The following is a 26,744-nucleotide window of genomic DNA, read 5'->3' as shown; positions in this document are numbered from 1 at the left end:
CAAACAACAGAACATGAGGATTCACATGGACACATCACACCATGCACATGCAGCGCTTCTGCGAATGGAGCTAGGCTATATAGGCCTATATAATGAATATTTTTACATAATTAACAAAAGCAAAGAAAAAACTGTGCAACAAATAGCTAGTATGGTTCATTTTTGTGCTGTGTGAAAGGAAGACCGCTGAAAGCGGCATCCTATTTTTATTATTTTACAAAAGCTCAAATATTTGTTTTTATTGTGAATGTACACAAATAAAAGCAACCCGTTTACAGTTTTGATTACCTGTATGACTAGGAGTCGTTGTTTCCACTGTTAGCAGGAAAAAAAAAAAAAAAAAAAAAATCAAGTGATTGCTGACGCTGCACGTGCACGCACAGTTATGCATTGCCAACTTAATGCAGCCAAACCATTACCATAATAACATATAGAAGAGGAAAAATAAATAAATAAATAAATAAAAATCACACTGCTTAATCGTTATTAACATACTGCGGTAATAATATGCCAAACATTTCGTTTAATGTGGATATTTTAACTGATGATTTTAATTAATGAACGAAATGACTGGAAAAAAAAGATTAGTTCATTCTGCGGAACGAGACTCAAGGTCCGAGTCGGTAAAACGATCCGAACTTCCCATTACTACTACGAATCACGTCTAAGTTCATCGTTTGTGTACTCTGGCTCAAAAGGTACAGAAATCTTATTTTCTCCTACAACTTCAGAATCGTCCGACAACGTTGTAGTTTGTAAACAGCTTTTGACTTACTTGCACTTTGTTAGTCTTTGTGCGTTCGCTTTGTATAAACACTGGGTCTGTAGTTCCACATGACCTTTCGATGTGATTCAATAGTACGTAGTGTCATGAAAGCACATCCCAGAGCCTGTGCTGCACGAGCTTTTGTGCTTAAAAAGTACATTATATATAGGGTTGTCAAAAGGTACCGAGTTCGGTACTTTCGGTACTGAAATTTTAAAAACGTCCATTTCCCGCTCACATTTGAGCGCTGTTGAGCAGATTTTTAAACATCGCTGATTGGCCATAGCGTTCAAGCGCTCAACAGACATGACTGTGATTGGCACAACCAGAGCGTTTTAAAGCCATGTGTGTCACCGGATCCCTAATACATCTGCATATAGACTGATGCGCTGACAGACGCGGCTTTAAAACGCGCTGGTTGTGCTTATATGTGAGCGCTCGGTGAGGAGCGTGAATCGCTTATCATTGTAGCCAATCACAGTCATGTCTGTTGAGCGCGTGAACACTATGGCCAATCAGCGATGTTTAAAAATCTGCTCAACAGCGCTCAAATGTGAGCGGGAAATGGACGTTTTTAAAATTTCAGTACCGAAAGTACCGAACTCGGTACCTTTTGACAACCCTAAATATATAACATATATATATATATATGTTTTTTTTGTTTTTCTTTTTTTTCCGAAAAAAATGACTGATCGTTTCGTTAGATAAGACTCTTCTTCCTCGGCTGGGATCGTTTAGAGCCCTTTGAAGCTGCATTTAAATTACGTTTTGGAAGTTCAAAATCGGGGCACAATTGAAGTCCATTACATGAAAAATCCTGAAATGTTTTCCTCAAAAACCATAATTTCTTTACGACTGAAGACAGAAAGACATGAACATCTTGGATGACAAGTGGGTGAGTAAATTACTTGTAAATTGTTGTTCTGGAAGTGGAGTTCTCCTTTAACTGCTTAAAATGAGCATCCCACCTCATGAAAGCTGAGGTGCAAGCACATTTAATCACTCAGCTGAAGACACCAGCACTCTTCTTTGTGACAATTCAAGTGTGTGGTTAAAAAAAAATAGCCTATAGCACCATCTGCTGTTAAAAACTAAGCTCAGGACTGATTCCAGAGAGAATTGCAATGCATTCTGAAAAAAGATAATAAATAAAAATAATAATAATAATTAGCAGAATTGAGCCATGGTTTATTGTGACATCCCTAGTTCTGGGGTCTGAAAAGTCTCATGTGAAATCAAATAGGAGAGAAGCCAGTCAGCTGAGTTTGTTGTAGGGCTGCATGATTAATTACATGAAATTGTCATGCGCATCTTGTCAATAATGCTGGTTCTGTGATTAGTAGTAAATCTCCATCACGTGTGTTCAGCTGGAGCGTCAATTAACACACAGAGCCGTAAAACACTGACAAGCTACGCAAAATCATGTTCATAATCGAATGCGATTCATCGACGATTATGAGCGCGATATTGCGTAGCTTGTCAGTGATTTACAGCTCTGTGATCGTAGGTAAAAGCTGATGTATGGAGCCGCACAGCCGTGCAGAAACAGCATGAAGAAATCAGGCATGATGTGATAAAATAATCAATAATATCAGCCACAGAATGACAAGCACGATCACAGGAGACCCGTAAGAGCACATGACATCAGATCATCACATACATTAGTTATTCTTACACCTCAGCAGCATTGCAGAGAGAAGCACGCTGACAGGTCACCACATGCCTGCGCCGTCTGAACGTGTCTTCCGTGAATCACAGCAGAAAACACTGCAGCGCTGCCACCGCTTCATCTGTCTGTACTCATCAGTACGTAAGAGTCATTCAGCACTTCACCTACTACAACGACTAAAGGAGGTGTCTGTGCGTCACCAACCTAACAAGGACTGACCCAGCAAGCTTCCAGCTAAAGCTTTAACCACTATACCACAATCTGAGAGCGTCCAGACCTTTAGGTCGACCCACATGAACAGTTCAAAGATCAAAACCAATAGTTAGTGCGCGACATGTAGCGCAATTGCAGCTCTGGCAACCCAAGTTCGATTTCCGACTCGTGGTCCTATGACGATCCTTCTGCCCTATGCATTCCTGTCGTACATCCACTGTCCTATCAACAATAAAGGCATAAAAAAAGCCCCAAAAATATAACTTTATTAAATAAATAGCAGGGTGACCAATGATATGCTGCTCTGACAGCACAGACACACCTCAAGTCAAAAGACATTTTTAAAAGAAATTATTACTTTTATTTAAAGCGGTATTTTGCAAAATAAAATTGATCACTTACTGTGATTTCACTAAATAAATATATGCTACATTAACTTGTTTCACAGTGTCTTGGTTCATTTACGGTGAATCGATCCATTAAGAGACACTGATATCATGAGCTGCATGGCTGCGAATGAACACAGAGCCGATCTTCACTCTGAAACCGGCAAAACATTTTGTTGCTGCCAGCGGCTTTAAAATAAAAGCATGATGGTCTATTATTTAAACTTTTGGAAATTATGATATAATTTTACAAAAACAAATAAATAAATACTATTATCTGTTTAATATTTTAATTATAAAATGAATAATAAGAAATTAAAAATAAATATTGAAGAAAATAATAAATCTATGTAAAAAAAATACTTGTTTATTTTATCTATTTATTTATTTTTTTGCAGATGCATTTCCCATTAAAATGATTAATTTTCCTAATATAGCTGTACAAGTCATCTAATAAAAATTTCTTACTTTTTTACAAGACAGATCGTAAAAAAATATCGGAATGTCAGTTTTTCCAAATATTGTGCAGCCCTACTTTTATTTGTGCAAGAATAGAACAAAATGCAAAAAAAAAAAAAAAAAAACTGTCCCAAAACTAGAACGGTAGTGTATCCGAAATGCAACATTTTTTATCAATATTCACAAAAGAAGCCTCATACTGCTGATCTCAAACAGGCAAAATATTTGCCAGTTTATCAGTCGCTGCCCTGTCAATCCTCATATTCAAGGACAGAAGCCTGTTGATGGATGAACTTTCTGAATGACAACGGCCTGCTGACACGCAGTCATGTGACCTGATCACATGCATGCGTATATAGGAGGTGAATGGCTAAGGTTATTACTACTCAAATGTATGAACCTGGACTTACCGTGCACGGTGAACACATTGCAGTGCTGCGCTCCTTGCCGTGACGTTTCTCTCTTCCCTGCTCCCTTGATGAAGGGCAGCGCCGGCAGACTCGGTCTCCTCTGGTCCCCGACTAACTTCCCTGGCTGCTGCCCCATAAGGGCAGAAGGCCAGGCGGCGGCCGGACACACAGCGGATGAGGATCACGCTCCAGCAGCTGGAGACAAGCAGGACGTTACTGAAGACGGCGAGACGGCGACAGTCCAGTCTGCTGTTCTGTGCGGGTCATGCATCGACTGCTGGATGACTGATTTCAGAGCAGATCACTGCTTTAAAAGCTCAAACTGCATACAGGTAGATGTAAAAGAGCAGTGTTTTCAATGCACTGTGGGATGAAGAATAATGTCATTCTCACACATCAGACACTGATGAGGACAATGCATGTGTCTCTAGGGTCAGAATCAATACATGAAGATGACTCTCCAGCGCAAACACACTAAAAACAAACTCTGAGCACGGTAGTGTCGAGCTGTCAATCATAGTGACGTCACATTAATATGAACGTCTCCAATTACAAGCTACTGGCACATCAGACATGTCAGTAATTAGTTCATGTACCCTGATGTGCATTAAATTGCAGTCATTCATTATTATTGCTCACTGGAAAAAGTCTTACAGTCCAGTAAATGCTAAAACGTCCCAAAGCCGATGTGTATCTTGAGTAGTGATTGTTAGACGAGTACGTAGTGTTATTCAGTGTCAGTCAGTAGTTACAGTTATTCTTACACATCTGCATCATCTGTAAACTAATAAATCGACGTCACGGACGTGAATATCGTTGTTACTCGAAATCAAACGCCTTCAGATGGAGTTCAGCTAATTAAACATAAGTCAAAATAGGTGCGAAATAGAGCCACATAACTATCTGAACTCTCACAAAAACACCTAAATGCGCATCCGCGCAGTTTTATCCTGATTTAACTTTCGGTTCAGTTAACTTTGATTTGTAGTGTTGGAGTTTGTTTGAGTTGTAGTTGTTAAAGTCTCTCGTCACTTCCGCGTGTCTCTCTCTCTATCGCGCTCCACAGGCGACCGTAAACTCTCTCCGCGCCGTCTATACGTCTCTCCTGTCGGGCTCGTTTCCTCACCGAGCATCCGCTGGATACTTCCGCAGCCTTTTAATGTTTATTCCTGTCATGTCTTCATTTCACTTCACAACTTTCAGCACTTTTCTTGGAGTCGTTCGTCGTCGCAGGAACCGCCATATTCGCGCACGCGAGCTACGCTCGTGACGTCACACGCCTCGCTCTTCCGCCAACAATCGCTTCAGTTCCTTGATATTTTTTAATACCCGATTGTACTTTTATTTGCTATTTTTTTATATTTCTAGCTGCCCCGGCACATTTTATTTATATTACGTTTATTTATTTATTTTGTAATTATTTTTCTTTCTCTTTTCTTGATATATATGGATATACAGACTTAGTTGTATATTGTTTAATTTTTGCATTTGAAAACAATGACTAAAACAACTTTTAAATGGAAAATTAAGAAGGTTGCAAATGTTTTATGTTTGTTCTGTTTGCTTATGCCAATTTCCCCGATCTATCTTTCAAAACAATTATAAAATCACTTAATTTCCTCCTCAAAGCTCATAAATATCAGATTTTTTTATTATCAGTAACTCAAAGTATGTATTTGACTTTTGTCCTCATTTAAGCTAATGAACTCGGTTTTGATGTATTAAACTGTGTGTAACCGACTAAAAATCGAATAACAAAGTAACTTTTCTTAAAGTGGATGATAAAATAATTGTCCATCTACTTCATAAACATGTTATTAAGTACTGCAAAAGCATTCCGCTACTGTTTATATGGTGATTGTTAGAGCCCTCTAGCGGCCTGATACTGCAGCATAAGAACAAACCATATTAACAAGCAAAGGGCAAAGGGCTGGTTTCACAGACAGGACTTAGACTAAGCCAGGATTAGGCCATAGTTCAATTAGGACATTAAAGTAATTTTTATAAACATGCCTTAGAAAAAAAACACTACTGGTGTGCATCTTGAGACAAAACAAGGGCACTGACATATGTGACCGTGGACCACAAAAACCAGTCATAGCACAGGTATATTTGTAGCAATAGCCAACAATACACTGTATGGGTGAAAAAGATTGATTTTTCTTTTATGCCAAAACTCATTAGGATATTAAGTGAAGATCTTCATGTTACATGAAGATATTTTGTAAAAACAATTTTTATTAGTAATATGCATTGCCAAGAACTTCATTTGGACAACTTTAAAGGCGATTTTCTCAATATTTTGGTTTTCAGATTCCAGATTTTCAAATAGTCGTATCTCAGCCAAACCATAAACCATTCATTCATTGAAAGCTTATATATTCAGCTTTCAGATGATGCATAATGATGTATTATGACTGGTTTTGTGATCCAGAGTCACATACTTCAAGATCAGTCAGTGCAAGTTTCTTTCAGTTGAAACAGCTCAGCCTTACATTTTAGTCTGTGACTAGGTTTAAGCCTTGTCTGTAAACCAGGGGACACTGTCTGAAACTGAGAAACGACATATGTAAATTCATCACATACACAATCTTTGATTACGGTTTCTAACAATGATGAGAAGTTGTGTAAGACCAAGACAAAAGCTGTTTTGGCTTGTATATATTTGGCTGTGTATATATTTCTCTCCTGATTCAGACCAGATTACTTCTTCACTGGAGGAAGCATTATTATGGATTATAGACTCTAAAATAAATTTTAGCTGGAAGCAATGGATTGAAGTTAAAAATGTCTTAATTATGGATTTCTCTTACTAACATGTAACTTGTGGCTTCGCAAGACATTAATTGATGGACTGGAGTGGTGTGAATTACTGTGAAGTTTTTATCAGCTGTTTGGACTCTCATTCTGACAGCACCCATTCACTGCAGAGGATGCGTTGGTGAGAAAGTGATAGAATGCTACATTTCTCCAAATCTGTTCCCATGAAGAAGCAAAGCTGACATCCTGAAGTTAAGTACATTTTCAGTAAATTTCCAATTTGGGGGTCATCTTTTCCTTTAACACACCTTTACATTTGTGCATTTGGCAGAGGCTTTTATCCAAAGTGTCTTACATTGCATTCAAGAAACACATTTACATTTTATCAGTTCTTTCCCTGGGAATCGAACCTATGACTTTTGAGTTGGTACCACCATGCTCTACATTTTCAGAGGCTGTGCATGATGTGTTTCTGTTTGCACAAGGATCAATAAAAGGCACTCGTTTTCTGAATTTTCAAATTCATTTATTCCAAAATATCAACTATAATGTTCATATAAAACAAAATGACAGTCGGTGCTTTATCCTTCAAGCTCAACTAGACGCTGCCTTGTTTCCAGAATGATCTCCTCCATGATCTCTGGCTTCAGGATATCTTTAATCTACAAGAAAACAAATCATGATGCAGTGCTTTATGATCATGCATGTGGCTCAATGAGACATTATGTGATGAGAAAACCTGATCAATAATACCTGGTGCGCAAGAGACGCTTCGTAACAGTAAAGCACGCTTGTGTCGTAAAGCAAAACCTTATGAGCCGAAAGAGCCAACAAACAGTTCCTGAGCCTGGAAATCACCTCCCGATCGGACAGAGACACGGGCTGAGCGAGCGAAAGAGAATTACATGATTAAAAACTCATATCTGTACTATTAGTGTGATAATGTGAGCAGCAACAGAAAGTCTGACCTCCATGCTGGTGTAATATCCTCCGGCCTCCTCGTCCTGCTGTCCTGGTGTGGGATACAGCCACAAGTAGCCGTTGTTGCCAAGTATCATGGAGGCGCCACACGGCAGATTGTGAAAATGAGTCTTCTGTCTTTTCACTAGAGATGGTGACACGAGCACCAACACACCCTGACCCAGCTGACAAAACAAACACAGCATCATTCACGCTCATCTCGTAACACTCTGTTTTAATACAGTGATATGCTTCATTCTCACCTTGCCGTACTTTAAACTGCGTGTGTGCAGAGAGACAGCGCCGTCTGAAAAGATCGACTGAACTTCTGCCTTTGAAAGGAGTTAAGAAACACAGCTGCAAATAATAATAATAAATCTGATCTAGGCAAAATGCTAATGCACTCCAGCTCTTTAAAATCAAGAGCATAAGAGTCACAACCTACTGCACTTCCACAATCAGACAAGACATTCAGTAAGAACAAATGCAAGATGACAAATCAATGATAACGAAAAACAAATCTTTAGATTAATAGCTTGAGAGATGGAGTTACATTTAAATGAAAGACTATGAAATGAAATTTAATTGCTGTAGAATTACAGTAGTGTTATTTTAGGATTATTTACATATTATAACAGTATTTATTAATATATTTTAAATGAGATTTTGTTTTTATATTTTCAGTTTTCATTTTAATTATAGTTCATGTTCTATGTGCTTTTGTTACTTTATTACTTTTCTTTTTTTTTACATTTCTATTTGGATTTTTTTTTATTTCAGGTGTTGTTTTAGCAATTTTTATTATTTGTTATACATTTATTCCAGTTTTTTCCTAGTAATTTTGTTACATGCTTTTGTGACTTTTATTTATTTATTGTTTTTTTTATTTATTATTATTTCTATGTAGCTTTATTTTATTTCAGTTTTAGTAATTTTTTAGTGGTTTAATTTAAACATTTAAACATTTTTTTATATGTAAGTTTGTCATCTTTACACTGAACATCAGCTTTATTTCAATTACTCAAATTTAGGGCTGCAAAACAATTAATCGCATTCAAAATAAAAAAAAAATAATATATGTTTACATACTATATGTGTGTGTACTGTGTTTATTATGTATATAAATACACACACATATATGTATATATTAAGGAAAAATATGTTTGATTTATATATAAAGTATTTATATTTATATTTAAGTATAAATATATATACACATACAATTTAAAAAAATATATATAAACGCACGTCTGTGTGTGTATACAGTAGTCAACATTAGAAGTGGATCAAGAAAAGATCATCAAAGATGTCCTAAGACAAGAATGGGTATTGTTTTGGTTTTAGGACAACTTTGATAAAAGGTTTTGAATGTTGACTACTGTATATACACACACATTAAAATCATTCAATTCACAAAATGATTTATGAACCCATTCTGATCTAAATCAGATGATACAGGGTCCAAAGTTCCGAACTGAATTAAATGATTTGCGATCCATGCTTTGAAGTTCTGATTAAAGTAAAGGATTCACAAACCTACTCCGAAGTTCTGATCTTCGGAGGGCGTGTCACAAATCATTTGATTTGATTCATTCAATCGATTTGTGATACGCAAAGTTCCGATTTAAAATAAAATGATACACAATTTAAAGTCCCGATCGGAAATAAATGATTTGCAATACGCAGTCTGAAGTCTCAAATTGAATCACATGATTTGTAATATTCAAAGTTCTGATCTAAATCAACTGATTCACGATACATGATCTGAAGTCCCGATCGGAAACAAATGATTTGCGATCCGCGATCCGATTGCAGAGCTTCGAAATAGTGAATCATTTTGTGATGCAGTGGTTTTGAAAAAGAGTTTTGAAAAGCTCAGTTTCACCCATCACTATGTGCTTTTTAAAATCATTACAAGCGATGCTGAAATTTGAAAATGAATGGTTCTCTTAATTTGATCTGGTTTTTGCTAGTTAATCCTTTGAAATGAACAATCAATGTCACAAGTTTGAATCAATCGGAGCGGTTCCAGTGTAAATGACTCAATTGATTCGGTTTATCTGTTCCTCTTTCTGCGTCTTCAGCCATGTCTATACGACACTGTTATTACTACTACTTGCTTAGCTTGATTGTTTTCTGACATTAAATGTAATAAGCAAACAAGGTATAATGTTTTTTTTAACTGCTTGAATTTTGCATGAAAAGGTGTGCTTATTGAAAAAAATTAAACACTTACTTTATAAATACAACTTTATAGATATAGATTCAAGTATCTCTTCAGAAATATTGCTATTTTCAAGGGTTTTCCAGGCCTTAAATTTAAAAAGTCTAATTCGAATACTTCAAGCACTTTAAGCACCTTATACAAACCCTGTATATTAGAATTACATATAAAATATTTATATTTATATATAATATAAATTTTAATCAAGTATAAATATATACAGACAATTTTTTTTATATATACATGTGTGTGTATTGATATATACATTGTTTACATACTATGTGTGTATACTGTGTATTTACTATGTAAAAACACACATACATGTATACATTAAAGAAAATATGTTAGATTTATATATAAAATATTTATGATATAAATTCTATACAAGTATAAATTAATATATACAGTTTATAAATAAATATACATATGTGTGTGTGTGTATTGATATATACATAATAAATATACACAGTACACACATATATAGTATGTAAACATAAACTTTTGAATGCGATTAATTGTGACTAATCGTTTTGCAGCCCTACTGAAATTAGTTGTAATATTTTGTTTTTTTTAGTTAGCAAAAACACTAACTGATTGGAATAATAATTACAGATGAATCACCGACTATCAAAGCAGGAACATGAAATAAACATTGATTCAATGGTGAGGATACACTGATGAGATCTCCTTCCTGAAGATAGTCTCTCATGGCCAGCTCATCCTGCGCTGATCGCCGTCTCTGAGAAACAAACAACATCTCATTGCATTTGATTCCTACAAACAGTTACAGGTTGGTTCATTTCAGACACCTACTGTAGAAACTAATGAGTAAGTGAGTAAAATACTAGAATAACTATGCCTGGTCAAAGGTGTCACTGTGTGATTAAATATGTGTTTGATGACACCAAACTGCCTCTCATTTCACTCCACACTCAAATTCTGTTCACACAATAAATAATTTATAATCAATATTTTATGCTGTCTTATGGTCTTGGTAAGCAGCTGTTTAAAGAGCAGGATAAGGTTCAGTCAGTTGGTGTTGTTCTGGGTTGTGTAATATCCTCACCAGCTCTCCTCCGGGCAGATTGACTGATGACAGCAGCAGCACTGAATCCAGACGCGAATTAGTCTCGACTTTCCATCGTTTCTGCTGCACCTGGATCGTTAGAGACACACATCATCAGAGCCTCAACTCCAGAGACGATGATCACAGTTCTCTCACAATTCTCTGAACAAAACAAACCTCTGTGATTCTGCCAACGACCACATCGCCAACTTCACCGTTATACCTGCGGGAGTGAGAGCGAGACATGGTGAGTGTGAGCGTGCATGCGTGTAATGTAGTGCAGTACAAATGCAGTGTTCATGTGTGCACCTGGTCTTCAGTGGTCTCACACAGATGAGTTTGTTGACTCGCTCCACCTCTCCAGCAACTGAAGCCGTGAGTCTGTCTTCATCCATGTATGTGCCATGACCCCTGAGAATGAGGAGGATCTTCACAATCACACAAAGTACACTACTTGCACTCATTAAATCAACAGAATTCTCCAATAAGATCCTCGACACAGACAAGCTGATGTTTAATACAAACAAGCTCACTCTACACAAACAGTCAATTAATTTATAGTAGGAAAAACTGATATTAACTAATAATGTCTACACTCAGGAGCTGATATTTACAAGTGACTCTGATGGTAACTATCTCCATAACGATAAAACACTGTTGATCACTCATTCATTAGCACATACTGACTTTAGCAGAGTATTTGCTATTGCTTTTTTTATATGTATTTGCTCATATAAGAACAGGCTTTTACCTCATGAAGCCCGTGTCAGATGTGATGACATCGCCAGGAACCACCAGGTGTTTGTCTTCCCGGTTAGACTGAGATGCTGCCAGTGAAATGTGTTTGTGAACCGCTGGAAGCCTCATCTCCACCGCCATGCTTAACGCCGGATTCGTGCAAAATGGCAGAGAGCGCGACCGGATTTCATAATAAAAGCTGAACTGTATAGGTTTTAAATTAATAAATGTTTCGGTTTTGATACTGAATTATTAATTAGTTAAATAACATAACTTAATTAAATACTTTTTAAATTAGTGGTGTAAAACATGTGAGCTTTTATTTTGTAACGAGATGAGTGTCCTCAGTGTCCGCTAGAGGGAAGCATTGATTTTATTATAAAACTGATTAGAATGAGATGAATTTAGTTTGATAGTGTACATTAAGTTCACAACGGTACACAAACAATATACAGTGCATAAAACAAACACATTCTTGCAGTAAGTTAAATAAAAATGCATAAAATGTTTCTTTCGAGTTTGACACAGCCTGATTCGCACATTCATTCTCACAGCTATCTCTTTCATTTAATGCAATTACAAATAAGTAAATCAATAAACAAAATACCAGTCAAAATATTTTACACAAGAAGGATTTTTAATGTTTTGTACTTTTTAGTTGTTTTGTTCTCACTAAGCCTGCATTTATTTGATCCAAAGTACAGCAAAAACTGTAAAATTTTGAAATATTTTTTACTATTTAAAAAAAATATTTTTCTAATTGAATATATTTGAAAGTGTAGTTTATTCTTGTGATCAAAACTAAATTTTCAGCATCTTTACCCCAGTGTTCAGTGTCACATGATCCTTCAGAAATCATTCTAAATCATTTTTCCAGCATTCTTTGATGAACAGATAGATCTAAAGATCAACATTAATCTGAAATAAAAAAAGCTTTTGTAACGTTATATCAAAGAAACCAGAAAAAATCTGCTGTTTTCAACATACTAATAATAATCATAATAACAATAATAATTATAATAATAATAAGCTTTTTGTGCAGCAAATCAGAATATTATAATGGTTTCTGAAGAATCATATGACTAGAGTAATGAAGCTAAAGATCCACCTTTGAGATCACAGGAATAAATTACATTTTAAAATATACTTATTTTAACAATAATTTTAAATAGTAAAAATTGTCCTGTTTTTGCTGTACTTTGGATCAAACAAATGCAGGCTTGGTGGCCAGAAGAGACTTAAAAAAAAAAAAAAACATTAAAAAAACATTAAAAGTGTACATTAACACTCCGTAGAAACAAAACGTTTAAAGTTGGTGGCTTTTCATCTGAAGTGGGCGTGTTTTGTCTTCGCCTGTCTTCCGGGGGTGTAACGAATCGATATCCTCGCACACATGGCAGAGAATCAAAGCATTACGCGTCCGGGAGAGATGAGCGCTGTTTCGGGTTTCGGTAAAACGCTGGCCATCATCACCGGAGCGTCGAAAGGCTTCGGCCGGGCTCTGGCTCTGTCCATTGCGCCTCGTCTGGCAGCGGGCTCGGCTCTGATCCTTGCGGCCCGATCGGATGACAAACTGCAGGAGCTGAAGGCTGAGCTGTCCCGTAGTGAGTCCGGGCTGACGGTCCGCTGTGTTGCGGCTGATTTACGGTGTCAAGCGGGTGTAGACAGAGTAATTACCGAGATCAGAGACATCGATCCGGACATCGATCATCTGCTACTTTTCAATAATGCAGGTACAAGTATAATATTCTCACAGACATAATTTGCATAGATTAGATTTGTGCTTCATTTCAGTAGTTTGATATTAGCTACACGACACGTGTATTTACATCCAATGTACATGCACAGAAAATATTGTAAAGAGATAGCTCACCCAAAAACGACAATTTATTCACCCTCAGGCCATTCAAGATGTACAGTGGTGGCCAAAATTATTAGAAGACAATTTTTTTTTTCACTATCTAAAAATGGTTTAAGTCAGTTAATTCTATCTTTTGCTGTAGTGTGTCAGTAGAAAATATGTTTACATTTTCATTTTGCCATTAATTTTTGTTTGCACAAGGAGTCTGACAACAGCCCGTGCTCCACACAGAGATCTGATCTCATCATCATCCAGTCTGTCTCGAATGACATGAAGAAACAGAACAAACTGAGATGGACTAAATCCAGAAAAGGGGCAACATCTCCAAGATGCTTCAAGAAACCTACCTGCAAAGCTAAATTACTTTTTAGGCACTTATAAGTATACTATATTACATTTTAGGCACTTGTGTAAAAATGCTATAAAATGAGGATGCTGTCTAAAATAATGTCATAAATAGATTTTTTTTTGTATCAGTTAACTTCTATTAACAAAATCAAATCAACATTAGGTGTGTCCATCATTTTTGTTTAAAGCAGCTTATGCACATTTGCGCATAGTGTTTCAGGTAGCTTTGCAGGCTGGTCTCTTGAAGCATCTTGGAGACGTTGCCACAGTTCATCTGGATTTAGTCTGTCTCAGTTTGTTCTGTTTCTTCATGTCATTCGAGACAGACTGGATGATGATGGGATCAGATCAGTGTGGAGCACTGGCTGTTGTCAGACTCCTTGTGCAAGCAAAAATCTCACTGGATTATTACAATTAATGGCAATATGAATGTTTGAAGATGTAAACTGATACTAAATACTAGTGTTCTAACAATTTTGGCTACCACTGTAGGTGACTTTTTGCTTCAGTAAATAAGTAAAGAAGATCTTTAGCTGAAACCGTGCACCTTGATCATTCATAGAATGCAGAGTTGGCCAACGTCGGTCCTGAAAAGCCAGAGTCCTGCTGGGATTTACTCCAACCTTGATATACACTCAAATGCCTTTAGCTTCTAGCAACCATTAGACCTTGATTAGCTTCTTCAGTTGTGTTTGATTAGGGTTGGAGCACAACTGTGGACTGTGGCTCTTCAGGACCAATGTTGGTCACGCCTGATATAATGCCTGATAAAAGTCGATGGCTACCCAAGTTGATGGGGAGCCCAAACTCTGTCCTGGAGGGCCACTGTCGTGCAGAGTAGAGGGCTGCATTGGGTTTGTCTCATTAGAGTAACATTAGAGTAGTCTTCTGTTTGTACTGCCTTTATTTACTTACTCCTTTTCTTCACATTCGCTTTAATTCTCCAGAGAGTACGTGTATGGGAAGAAAGACGCACTGGTCTGGGATTTATTTGATAATTAGGCTATGGTATTTTTTAAATTATTTAGTAAGTAAGTATTATTTATTTTCTTTCTTTGCAACAGCCAGTTAGGCAAGCTATTGTGAATGTGAAATCTGAGATTTTTTTTTGAGACATTATAATTTTATTTTTTTCGTTTTGTATTTAATTTTAGTTATATGTAGCCTGTTTAAGTTCTGTGTGTTTGTTTATTTATTAAGTGACAGTTATTTCATATTGTGCTTTGGCTTATTTACTTAAACTGTTTGTTAAAGATAAACTGTTTGTTTAGTTGTGTATCATGCTGTAGGCTAGCTTTTAAAAACTGAGTTGCCGCTGGTTGTGGTTTTGTTTTAACGGTTACTGTTTTATAACGCTAAACTTTTTGTCACGTGTGGTGCTTTGGTTTAGCATTACTTAATCTCATTTAAACTCAGTTATGTTTAAAACCTGTTATTCTAGACGTTAACTTCAACGAATATTTAGTCTGAGTATTTGTGTGCATTTTTCACAAGCTTTGAGAGAAAGTCGGCGGGAGTGGGCGCAAACATTGCGGGAGTGGGCGGTCCTGGTCAGAAATTCAGCGGGAGGGGGCGGGTGCGGGTTTAAGAAAACAATCCCGCGCAGGGCTCTATTGCAGAGTTTAGCTCCAGCCCCAATGAAACACACCTGAACCAGCTAACAAGCTCTTACTAGGCATATTAGAAACTTCCCAACAGGTGTGTTGAGGCAAGTTGGAGCTAAACTCTGCAGGACACCAGCCCTCCAAGACTGAGTTTGGGCACCTCTGGGGGAAAAAAAAAAAAGCATATCAGGCAACACAAAATTAATACCCATGGCTCCTGATGATATATATTTGTCTCATGAACAAAAATGAAGAGTTTGTTTCAGTGAACTGGTTCTGAACTGGTATTAAAAGACCAAATTTGATATACAGTTTATTAATAAAATGTTCTATATAAGGCAAGCAGATGGCCAGAATTTGAACAGACTGTGCAATCTTCCACTTTTTTTACCATATGGGAAAACACTTAAGGTGGCATAACAAGCTAAGATGATAAAGGCCAAATTCATTAGGCTATACATCTTATTGTTGATGCAAACTATATACAGGCAAGCAGATCTGAACACACTTTAAGAAATGCATTAATAAAGTAATATTAAAAAAACAAATTCGATATACAGTTTATAAAACGTATTACATACTGGCAAGCAACTGAGTCCAGAACACAATGTGATAAAATGCACAATCATTATAAAAACAAATCACTAAATGTAGTTTAATGGATGAAGATACTGCTGTAGGCAGTTTATTCTATGGAAAAATTAAATCTGCAAGTCTGCAGCCAGACCCTGTTGCATTGGTCTTCGGTCCGAATCCGTTTCCTCAGTTCACTGAGTGTTGGATGAACTAGAACGGTGAGTGCGTTCATTCATCATAGGATCAGATAAGCTGCTTTTTTGGCTCATTTCGAGTTGGAGTGACTGTCGGCCACATCTGAAAGTTTTTGACTAACTTGTAGATCTGTTCTACTTGAGCTGCGAACTGTGACCTAGTTCAACTAGTTCACAAAAATGAACCGGTTCAAAATAATGATTCTGTCGTGAACCGGACATCACTCTGTACCATTTGCCTGAGGCCCTGGATTACAGGTGATAATGTTGTAAATAATGTTCAGCTTCTTGCACAGTCTGATCATTTCGCTTCATAAGACCTTAATATATCGCCACGAGTATTAATTTCGTGTTGCCAGATATGCACCTTTTGACTCTTAAAGTACCCATTGGCTTGCTTTTTATGAATCACCAAGGACCACAGTTTCTGCAAAAAATCTTCTATACTGTTCTTCTAAAGAAAAAAAGTCACCTACATGTAGGATGATCTGAGGGTGAGTAAATTAACAGCAAATGTTTGTTTTTGAGTGGTCTGTCACTTTATCATGCTGTAATAAGAGGTGAATGTGTCTTTTGTCCTGTAAACGCAGCTTCACTCGGGGATGTGTCACGGTACTGTCGTGATTTCACGAATGTGGATGAGGTGAACTTGTACCTGTCGCTGAACGTGAGCTCTGCACTCTGTCTGACCGCGGGAGTTCTGCGCACTGTCCCTCGGCGTGCCAGCCTGAGACGCGTCATTGTCAATGTCAGCTCATTGTGCGCACTCCAGCCCTTCCCATCCTGGGTTCTGTACTGCAGCGGGAAAGCGGCCCGGGACATGATGTTCCGCGTGCTGGCGGAGGAAGAACCGGATCTCAGAGTCCTGAACTACGCTCCAGGTACGAGATAATGACCAGACAGAGACAAGTCACTGAAGGCTTTCTTTTTACATTAAATATATGTAAGCTTGTTTTTAAAAAAAGAGACTTTTTCTCTCGCAATTCTGAGATTGTTTCACAATTTAGAATTTGTTTTGTTTATTTCTGAGGACAAAAATGGGAGGGATCATACAAAATGCATGTTATTGTTTATTTAGTACTGACCTGAATGAGATATTTCACATAAAAGACGTTTACATATAGTCCACAAGAGAAAATAATACTTAAAAAATATGACCCCGTTCAAAAGTTGACATACACTTGCTTCTTAATACTGTGTTGTTTCCTGAGTAATCCTTTTTTAATACTGTGTTTTTACCGGAGTGATCCTGTGCCTTTTTTTTTTTTTTTTTTTTTTGGTTTAGTGATAGCAGTTCATGAGTCCCTTGTTGGTCCTGAACAGTTAAACTGCCCGCTGTTCATTAGAAAAATCCTTCAGGTCCCACAAATTCTTTGGTTTTTCAGCATTTTTCTCTATTTGAAACCTTTCCAACAATGACTGTATGATTTTTGAGATCCATATTTTTGCATTGAGGACACCTGAGGGACTCGTATGCAACTATTACAGAAGGTTCAAACACCCACTGATGCTTCAGAAGGAAACACAATGCATTAAGAGCCAGGGGTGAAAACTTTTGGAATATGAGGATCAGGGTAAATTTATTTTGTCTTTTGGGAAACATGTAAGTATCTTCTGTAGCCTCTGAAGGGCAGTACTAAATGACAAAATATGATATTTAGGCTAAATAAAAAATTTTTTTTTACACCTCTCCATTCTGTTCAAAAGTGTTCACCCCTGGCTCTTAATGCGTCGTTTTTACTTCTGGAGCATCAGTGAGTAATGGTTGTGAGTAAAACGTCTGTAATGGTTGCATATGAGTCCCTCAGTTGTCCTCAGTGTGAAAGATGGATCTCAAAATCATACAGTCATTGTTGAAAAGGGTTCAAATACACAAAAATGCTGAAAAACCACAGAATTTGTGGGACCTGAAGGATTTTTCTGAAGAACAGCAGACAGTTTAACTGTTCAGGACAAACAAGGAACTCATGAACAACTATCACTAAACAAAAAAACACAGCTGTGGATTATTTAGGTAACAACACAGTATTAAGAATCAAAGGGATTGTAAATTTTTGAGCGAGGTCATTTTTATAAATTCAACTTATTTTCTCTTATGGATTATATGTTAACGTCTTCTGTGTGAAATATCTTATTCAGGTCAGTACTAAGTAAGCAATAAAATGAATTTTGTATGATCCCTCTTATTTTGGTCAAATATTAACATTTTGCAGATTCTGTGAGGTGTAGGTAAACTTTTGACTTCAACTATATGTAATGTAAGTAATGTAAACTTGCAATTGTAAGAAAAAAGTTAGTTTAGTAGTTATTAATTTTTTTTTTTAAATATGCTTTCATACATTGCTTGATGAATTGACTATATGATTCACTGATTTTCACTGATTTTCTGGCCATTTTGTTCTCCAGAGCAAAAATGCATGCACTGTGCCAGAAAAAGATTGTGAAATGTAGTGTGACTGTGAAAAGGCTATGGTTTTGAAACTCATTAACCGTTTGATTACAATCTTACATGCATTATGGGTTGGTTACCCAAAGGCAGCACTGTTCTCTCGCGATTTCTTATGTCATTGGCAGGCCTACAATGATTTCTAATATTTCAACTCATTTATATCACCTATAGTATATTTGCTTATCCTGTGACGTGTTGAAGTGCATAAACGGTGGAATTGTTGCATCCTGCAGGGCCTCTGGACACGGACATGCAGCTGCAGGCAAGGAGCAGCTCAGCAGACGACGCTCTGAGGAACTCGTTCAGCGTCATGCACACTCAGGGTCAGCTGCTAACCTGTGATCAGTCCATAAGCAAACTCATGAAGGTACTGGTGGAGGACAAATATCCCTCTGGAGCACATCTGGACTTCTATGATTTATAGAGTTTGTGCCTTAAACAACCACTCATTCTGTCGTGTTCATCCCAGAGCGTTACATTAATGATTGATTGAGAGCAGACGCTATGTAATAGGGCCGCACGATTATGACAAAAAACATAATTGTCTATTATTACCTTGAAATTGTAATTGTGATTATTAATTACGATTATCACAATTAACATTAAATGATGTTTTGAATAGCTTTATACCAGGGGTAGCGAACTCCGGTCCTGGAGAGCCACAGCTCTGCAGAGTTCAGCTCCAACCCTAATTAAAACTCACCTGCCTGTTGCTTTCTAGTAACCCTTCAGACCTTGAATAGCTTGTTCAGGTGCGTTTGATTAGGGTTGAAGCAAAACTATGCAGGGCTACGGCTCTCCAGGACCGACGTTCGCCACCCCTGCTTCATTGTTTGAAGCACTGCATGCCACATTTTTATATATAGTTATAGTTATGTATAGTAAAAAAAAAAATAAACCAATGGAAAAAAAAAAAACTTAAGATAACCTGTAGAAAAAAAACACCCCACCCCATCTTAAGCAAGCAGAATAATTATTTTTATGATTGTGCCTTTGAATGATTATGTAAATGTGGCATCTGTAATTGTAATCACGATTAGAAATTTGCTTAATTGTGCAGCCCTACTATGTAATGAACCTCTGTGATGAACCAATAAATCTAATTTACGGGTCATTAGTGATATGCAGTTTCTGTTTGATATGTTCTTGTGTTATCACAATACTGGAATATCTAACCTTGATATGATACCTTGAAAAATATCAATAAGCACCACTGGTATTGGTGTATTGAAACAGTTTTAAAAGTTTTAGTAATGTTATGTAGAGTGATGGGCCTCTGAATAGTGCCTTGATTTATTTGAGGTGTTTCATGAGGATTTTACTTTTAAATTACTATGTATTTCTGGACCAAAAAAGCTCTGTCTGTTTCCATTTGCCAAATGTTTCTTCATTATGTGTTCGAACTCTTGTTTACTGATGATATCCTTCTAGCTGCTGCTGTTTGTCATGTCATAAATACACTAAAGAGTTTGGTTAAAATGTATTACTTGTGTTATCCAAGTCCAGACCACGTGATGTCTTTTATTCTGAAATGTAAACTTAATGTCTTTAATTACTAACCATATTTCAACTTTATATAACTTGTATAATAAATATTATATAAGAAATATATAATATATATAATGCAGATTCTGTATTTCAGTCACTTGACTTTTACCAGTAACGCTGTCGTCACTGGAATAAATGCTGTGCGTTCCTGCAGTGTTTCTTTTTGTCATGTTTGTGTTGATTGTGTCCAGTGTCTCTGGATGCTTCTGCTCATATTCTCTTTCCACACTCCTACTATAAACAGTTGGATGAAACATACACAGCTGTTTGGAGAGATGGCACTTTTTCCGAAAATCAATCAAGTTCGGAAGCTCTGGATTTTGCACACCTGATGTAAACGCTGTACATGTAAACTCTGACAAATAAGGAGCATTCGGTGTCAGGGAGTACCTAGAGCTGCTTTCATAATAGCCTTATATTCTTGAGAGGGTCTTTAGCTGTAAAATGTTTATGTCAAAATAAAATGTCTTAAAAAGACTTAATTGTGTCTTTCACAGATGATAGCCTTTGAAGGTCTTAAATCAGAGGAGAAAGTCTTAAAGGGGTCATCGGATGCCCATTTTCCACAAGTTGATATGGTTCTTTAGGATCTTAATAAAAGTCTATAATATACTTTGGTTAAAAATTCTCAGTGGTTGTGTAAAACAACACCGTTTTTACCTTGCCAAAATCAGTTCTGCAAAAATCATCCTACTGTGGGTGAGGTTGCTTTAAATGTTAATGAGCTCTGCTCGACCCCGTCCCTCTCTTCTCTCTGTGGAGTGATGAACCTGTCACGTTTAGCCGCTAAACTTGCTAACTAGCACGTTATTAGGAAAGGTGATCACAAAGATTCATAAAAAAAAAAAAAAACTTTATACTCACGTGCAAACATAGACGCATTTATGTAGATCAGGAGGCGCATTCCCTTCACAAACAAACGCAATCCACTGCATCTTTAGCGGCCCAGATGTCGGGAGTAAATGACGACTACTACGTTCATTATTACACATGCACCTCAATCGCTCAATCTGAGATATTTTTGTCTAATTTACATCCCTGCTCCGGCATCGAAACAGTGGAGGGTGGACTGTTACAGCTAATCTGAGGTAAGACGCTCATGTCAATCAACTATCATGGGAGCGGCCTCTGTTGGTGTGACGCCACACCGACAGGCATCTGAGAATGGCTCGATTTGAAAAAGGGGATATTATTTTTACCGATTAATTAAAAGCCACTGCATGGATTTTTATCATTATAGGGTAGATTTGTACATACACTGCCAACACACATTAATGTTCAAACAACATGTAAAAGTGAACTTTGCACCCAATGACCTCTTTAAAGTCATGGCATTAAATGTTGCATTCATTGCAAAAAATAAATATCTTCCTTAGTTTATGTTTTCCAGTACAGATATCCTTTAATCAAGACACTTTACTTAAAAGTCTTGTTTTCTGTTTAATCATAAAACTCAATTTAGATCAATTTCTCAGAAAACAAGACTTTTTAAGTCATTTTGGTTCAAAGAAGAATCTTTGACATTTGCAGTGGAAAACAAGATAAAAATACTATGGATACTTTTTTTTTCTGTTCAGAAGGTACAGTGAAAGTTAATTCAGTATTAGTTGAAGAGAACAGTGCTATTCAACTCTGTTCAAAATAGATGGTGTTATGTGCTAACATTAAAGTATGGATATTATAATTACATGTTGTTCAAGGAAATTCCCACATTTACTGCAAATACCTTTGGTGTAGGCCTGTTGGTGCCATTCAAAGTGTAATTGTTCTGTAATAATAGTAGGGCTGGTTAAAAAATATAGCTTTCTTGATTTTAATCGATTCTAATTTCTACAAAATGATATTGATTCTTAAATCCCAAGAATTAGTCTAGGCTGTTTTCATTGAATGAAAGGAACACTGTCTGTCATGACTTCGGTCCGATTGGCAGGTTTTTGGTTTTGTCTTGTATGTGTTTGTTGTCATGAGCATGTGTATTCTGACAGTTTGCCATGTGCTCATTGTGGTTCCCCCTCCCCATCGTTATCTCATTAGCTGCTGTCACACCTGTGACCAGTTAGTCCCTTATTTCTCCCTCTATTTAAGCTCCTCTCGTCTGCAGTCTTGTGTCTGAACGTTGTTGTGTGATTACGCTACGCTCTGCTCGTGTCCTGTTATGTCTTGCAGTGGTTTCTGAGACTCCAAGTACAGTTTAGTTTCTACTATTTGACTTTTCTTCTTGCCCCCCTCTCTGCCTTTCGTTTCTCCAGATCCCTGTTCCCCAGTTTCTGCCCTGGTGTTACCAGAGCCATATGTTTCGGCTGCTCTACTCCTGCCACTTTCAGCACAGTCAACAGGGAGCACCCCGCTCTGACGTTGCGTCAGCACTGACGCTAGGACTCTGTTATCTCCTCACTCTGATGTTGCATCGGCATTGACGCTAGGACTCTGTTGCTCTGTTCTCTCCACGCTTTTTCCCTCTCTTCCCTTGATTACGGCTCCCAGCCTTCTGCCCCGGCTGTGTTTTTGTGTTTTTGAGACTAATAAATATTTGAGTTGTACCTGCATCTGAATCTGTGTTTTTCCTGACACTGTCTCATCCAATAAATGTCAATACACTTTGTTACTTTTGATATTAAACAATGTCTCATTTCAAATTCCATTTTCATGTGGAGTGACAGATTGCTGTAGCACCTCAGTAGAAGAGAAATAGCAGCGCAAAACAGACATGAGCTGATCATCTCTTACTATGCCTTAAAGGAGAAGTTCTCTTTCAAAACAAAAATGTACAGATAATTTACTCACCACCTTGTCATCTAAGATGTCTTTTTTTTTCCTTCAATCATAAAGAAATTATGTTTTTTGAGGAAAATCTCAGGAATGTTCTCCATATAGTGAGTTTGAACTTCCAAAATGCAGTTTAAATGCAGCTTTAAAGGGCTCTAAACTTTTTAACCTCAGACGCTCATCTTCACTGTAAAAAATAAAAAACACAACTTGTTGAGTCAGCTTAAAATAATTTGTTACCCTGCTGCCTTAAAATTTTAAGTTTAGTCAACTCTAAGTTTATTCAACTTGAAATGTTAAGTTGTACTAAGTTACAACTTAGATATTTGTGTTTGCTAAACTTAACAGATGGGTAAGTAACCCAGCTGCCTTAAAAATTTAAGTTGATTCAACTCAAATATCGTAGTTGTCGCTTTGTATAATTTAACATTTCTTCTCAACTTTTTTGAGTTGACTGAACTTAAAATTTTAAGGCAGCCAGTTTACAAATTATTTTAAGTTGACTCAACAAATTGTTTTTTACAGTGTTGTGTTGTGTTGTGTAATTCGGTTCAAATACAGTTAGGGTATGTCAAAAAAACTACCATCTAATTTTCTCCTCCAACTTCATAATCGTCCTACATCGCTGTTTTACCTTTTTTGTAAAGGGTGTTTGACCCTCCTTGCGCATTCACTTTGTAAATACTGGGTCGGTACTTCTGCAGTAATATAGGACAATTTTGAAGTTGGAGGAGAAAATGAGATAGGAGTTTTTCAACATACCCTAACTGTATTGACCTGAAATGCACAAAGTTTATGCAGAGTTAGACAAGATGAGTATTTGAGGTTACAAAATATATAAATTGTCAAGACCCTTCTTCCTTGGCTGGGATCGTTTAGAGCTCTTTGAAGCTGCACTGAAACTGCATGTTGGAGATTCAAACTAGAGCTCTGCGCGGGATTGTTTTCTTAAACCCGCACCTGCCCGCTCCGGCTGAATTTCTGACCAAGACCGCCCGCTGCCGCAATGTTTGCGCCCACTCCCGTGGACTTTCTCTCAGAGCTTGTGAAAAATGCACACAAATACTCAGCATAAATATTCATTCAAGTTAATGTCTAGAATAACAGGCTTTAAACATGATTGTGTTTAAATAAGATTAAAGAAGAACTCTACTTCCAGAACAACAATTTACAAATAATTTACTCAGCCCCTTGTTATCCACGATGTCTTTCTTTCTTCAGTTGTAAAGAAATTAGGTTTTTTGAGGAAAACATTTCAGCATTTTTCTACAAATAATGGACTGCTGTGGTGCCCCAATTTTGAACTTCCAAAAGTCAGTTTAAATGCAGCTTCAAACGATCCCAAATGCAGCTGTAAACTATCCCAGCCGAGGAAGAATGGTCTTATCTAGCGAAACGATCGGTTATTTACAATAAAACAATACAATTTAAATACTTTTTATTCTCAAACGCTCGTCTTGCTTTGCAGTCCTTGAACTCTGTGTATTCTGACTCAAGTCAGTTAGGGTATATCGAAAAAGCGTATTTTCTCCCTCAACTTCAAAAATCATTTCAAAATCATCCTACATCATTGCTGAAGTTCTGACCCAGTCTTTGCAACGTGAACATGCAAAAAAGATCAAACACCCTTAAAAAAGGGCAAAACAGCGATATAGGACGATTTTGAAGTTGAGGGAGAACATGAGATGGGAGTTTTTCGACATACCCTAACTGTCATGAACACGAACAAAAACAGTCCAGGCAGAGGAAGACAAGACAAGCATTTGGAATTAAAAAGTATATAAACTGTATTATTTTTATTAAAATAACCGATCGTTACAGTAGATAAGACCCTTCTTCCTTGTCTGGGATAGTTTACGATCGCATTTGGGATCATTTGAAGCCGCATTTAAACTGCATTTTGGAAGTTAAAAATCGGGGCACCATATCAGTCCATTATATGGAGAAAAATGCAGAAATGTTTTCCTCAAAGGGGGGTGAGGGGGTGAGTAAATTATTTGTAAATTGTTGTTCTGGAAGTGGAGTTCTCCTTTGAGTAATGCTTAACCAAAGCACCACACGTGACAAAAACATTGGATAATTTAGCGTTATAAAACATTAACCGTTAAAACAAAACCACAACTAGCAGCAACTCAGTTTTTAAACATGGGCTGGCCTACTGCATGATACACAGGCAACTAAACAAACAGTTTATCTTTAACAAACAGTTTAAGTAAACAAGCCAAAGCACAATATAAAATAGCTTTCACTTATTAAATAAACAAACACACAGAACTTAAACAGGCTACATATAATTTAAACAAATTAAATACGAAACGAAAAATATAAAGTTAGAATGTCTCAAAAAATCTCAGATTTCACATTCACAATAGCTTGCCTAACTGGCTGTTGCAAAAAATAAAATAAATAATACTTACTTACTAACTAAATAAATAATTTTAAAAATACCGTAGCCTAATTATCAAATAAATCCCAGACCAGTGCGTCTTTCTTCCAAGAACATACACTGAATGTCCTCTCTGGAGAATTAATGCGAATGTGAAAAAAGGAGTAAGTAAATAAACAAGTAATAAATGAAGGCAGCACAAACAGAAGAATACTCTAACGTTAAGAGATCTTACCCAAGCTGTCATGAATCTGACCGGTGACCTTTGGTCCGCTCACCACCAGATGACTCGCACTTTCACATCACGCAGACTGTTGCACTACACCCCGGACTACGTTTCCCATCACCCATCGCGCTGATTGTGCGGACACCTGTAGCCAATCAGGCGCGCTATATAAGCCCCGGACTTTCCCCCTGTTACTGACTGAGTATTGTGGAGTTTAGCGCTCCCCTAGTGCTAATTAATAAATAATCCTGTTTGCCTCAAAAAAAAAACAAAACAAAAAAAAAATTCCTTTATGACTGAAGAAAGAAAGACATAAAAATCTTGGATGGCAAGGGGGTAAGTAAATTATCTGTAAATTGCCAGTTTTGGCATGAAATAAACATGAATAATCATCCAAAGTATGATAAAAGAAAGTGTTACCAAAATCCATATCCTCTCTTGTGTAATCGCTCAATCTGTGCTTCAATGTGGAAAGCTGTCAATATAACAGCTTGTAAACAATGTGTCACATAATGTCACATTTACCTCAGAACAAAAACACACAGACACACACACACACACAAATACGGTGACCAAAAACTTGTTAGTCAACTACAAAATAAGCTCTAGAGAAGAGCATTTTGCTAAATATATACATATACACCATATAACACATTTATTATACTTTTTACTGTTACTATTGAATTGTTTACTTCAATATTGAATGTTTTAATATTTAATCTTTATGTTTTAATAAATCTGATTTGATTTACCCACCATTTAAGCGTTTATATTTTAATCACCAAAGCTACCATTTAAATGTTTATAATGTATTTCAAAAAATGATTTGGAGTAGAAATATATTTCTTTAATTGTAAAGCTAGTTTGTGTTTGTGTTTGTATACAAATCAGTTTATTTTAACCCTCAATATTAGTACCAGCTGACTTTGTATTTTACAGCATTGATTGTTTTTGCTTTAGAAAAATTGTCATGTACTGTACCATATATATATCCAAAATAATCAATATTGAATCAAATCGAATCACAAGCTTGTGAATAGAAATGAAAATTTGCATCAATACCCTGTTTTATTATTTTAATATTCTTTTCTCTTTTTTTTGGATCTCTTTTTGGTGACAGTCTGTAAGTGTCACT

At 36.7% G+C, this 26,744-nt stretch overlaps 3 protein-coding genes across 3 annotated transcripts in view; 1 reads left to right on the top strand and 2 right to left on the bottom strand.

The window, feature by feature from the left end:
- Positions 1 to 5,166, bottom strand: part of abl1 (c-abl oncogene 1, non-receptor tyrosine kinase) — a 40,374-nt gene extending 35,208 nt beyond the window's left edge. Inside the window, exons 1-2 of the mRNA XM_051111043.1 lie at positions 5,030 to 5,166; positions 3,904 to 4,225 (exon numbers count right to left, since the gene is read on the bottom strand). Of these exons, the coding sequence (XP_050967000.1) occupies positions 3,904 to 4,039 (136 nt within the window). The 5' untranslated portion in view covers positions 4,040 to 4,225; positions 5,030 to 5,166. The remainder of the gene's footprint in view (positions 1 to 3,903; positions 4,226 to 5,029) is intronic.
- A 2,006-nt stretch (positions 5,167 to 7,172) lies between these two features.
- Positions 7,173 to 11,830, bottom strand: exosc2 (exosome component 2). Its single transcript, XM_051108890.1, has 9 exons — positions 11,665 to 11,830; positions 11,223 to 11,324; positions 11,091 to 11,136; positions 10,914 to 11,003; positions 10,521 to 10,586; positions 7,887 to 7,955; positions 7,632 to 7,808; positions 7,417 to 7,545; positions 7,173 to 7,325 (listed from the first exon to the last, which is right to left on the bottom strand). The coding sequence occupies exons 1-9, from the start codon at positions 11,790 to 11,792 to the stop codon at positions 7,245 to 7,247; spliced, it is 888 nt and encodes a 295-aa protein (XP_050964847.1). The 5' UTR covers positions 11,793 to 11,830; the 3' UTR covers positions 7,173 to 7,244.
- Positions 11,831 to 12,989: 1,159 nt separating this feature from the next.
- spra (sepiapterin reductase a) lies at positions 12,990 to 20,387 on the top strand. The gene is made up of 3 exons (XM_051111246.1): positions 12,990 to 13,384; positions 16,825 to 17,115; positions 18,917 to 20,387. Exons 1-3 carry the CDS (start codon positions 13,045 to 13,047, stop codon positions 19,105 to 19,107), a joined length of 822 nt encoding a protein of 273 aa, XP_050967203.1. The 5' UTR covers positions 12,990 to 13,044; the 3' UTR covers positions 19,108 to 20,387.
- The last annotated feature ends 6,357 nt before the right edge of the window (positions 20,388 to 26,744 follow it).

This window comes from Labeo rohita, chromosome 5 (genome assembly GCF_022985175.1).
Source record: "Labeo rohita strain BAU-BD-2019 chromosome 5, IGBB_LRoh.1.0, whole genome shotgun sequence".
Lineage (NCBI taxonomy): Eukaryota > Metazoa > Chordata > Actinopteri > Cypriniformes > Cyprinidae > Labeo > Labeo rohita.
The sequence above is the reverse complement of the archived record's forward strand: the minus strand, read 5'-3'. Positions and strand labels throughout refer to the sequence as shown.

Coding starts and splice junctions, on each gene's coding strand:
- exosc2 (XM_051108890.1), bottom strand. CDS start 11,792: ATGGCGGTGGAGATGAGGCTTCCAGCGGTTCACAAACACATTTCACTG. Junction 11,137..11,222: donor GTGAGACCACTGAAGACCAG/GTGCACACATGA, acceptor TCACTCCCGCAG/GTATAACGGTGAAGTTGGCG. Junction 7,956..10,520: donor AGGAAGGAGATCTCATCAGT/GTATCCTCACCA, acceptor CTCCTTTCAAAG/GCAGAAGTTCAGTCGATCTT.
- spra (XM_051111246.1), top strand. CDS start 13,045: ATGGCAGAGAATCAAAGCATTACGCGTCCGGGAGAGATGAGCGCTGTT. Junction 13,385..16,824: donor GCTACTTTTCAATAATGCAG/GTACAAGTATAA, acceptor CTGTAAACGCAG/CTTCACTCGGGGATGTGTCA. Junction 17,116..18,916: donor AGTCCTGAACTACGCTCCAG/GTACGAGATAAT, acceptor TGCATCCTGCAG/GGCCTCTGGACACGGACATG.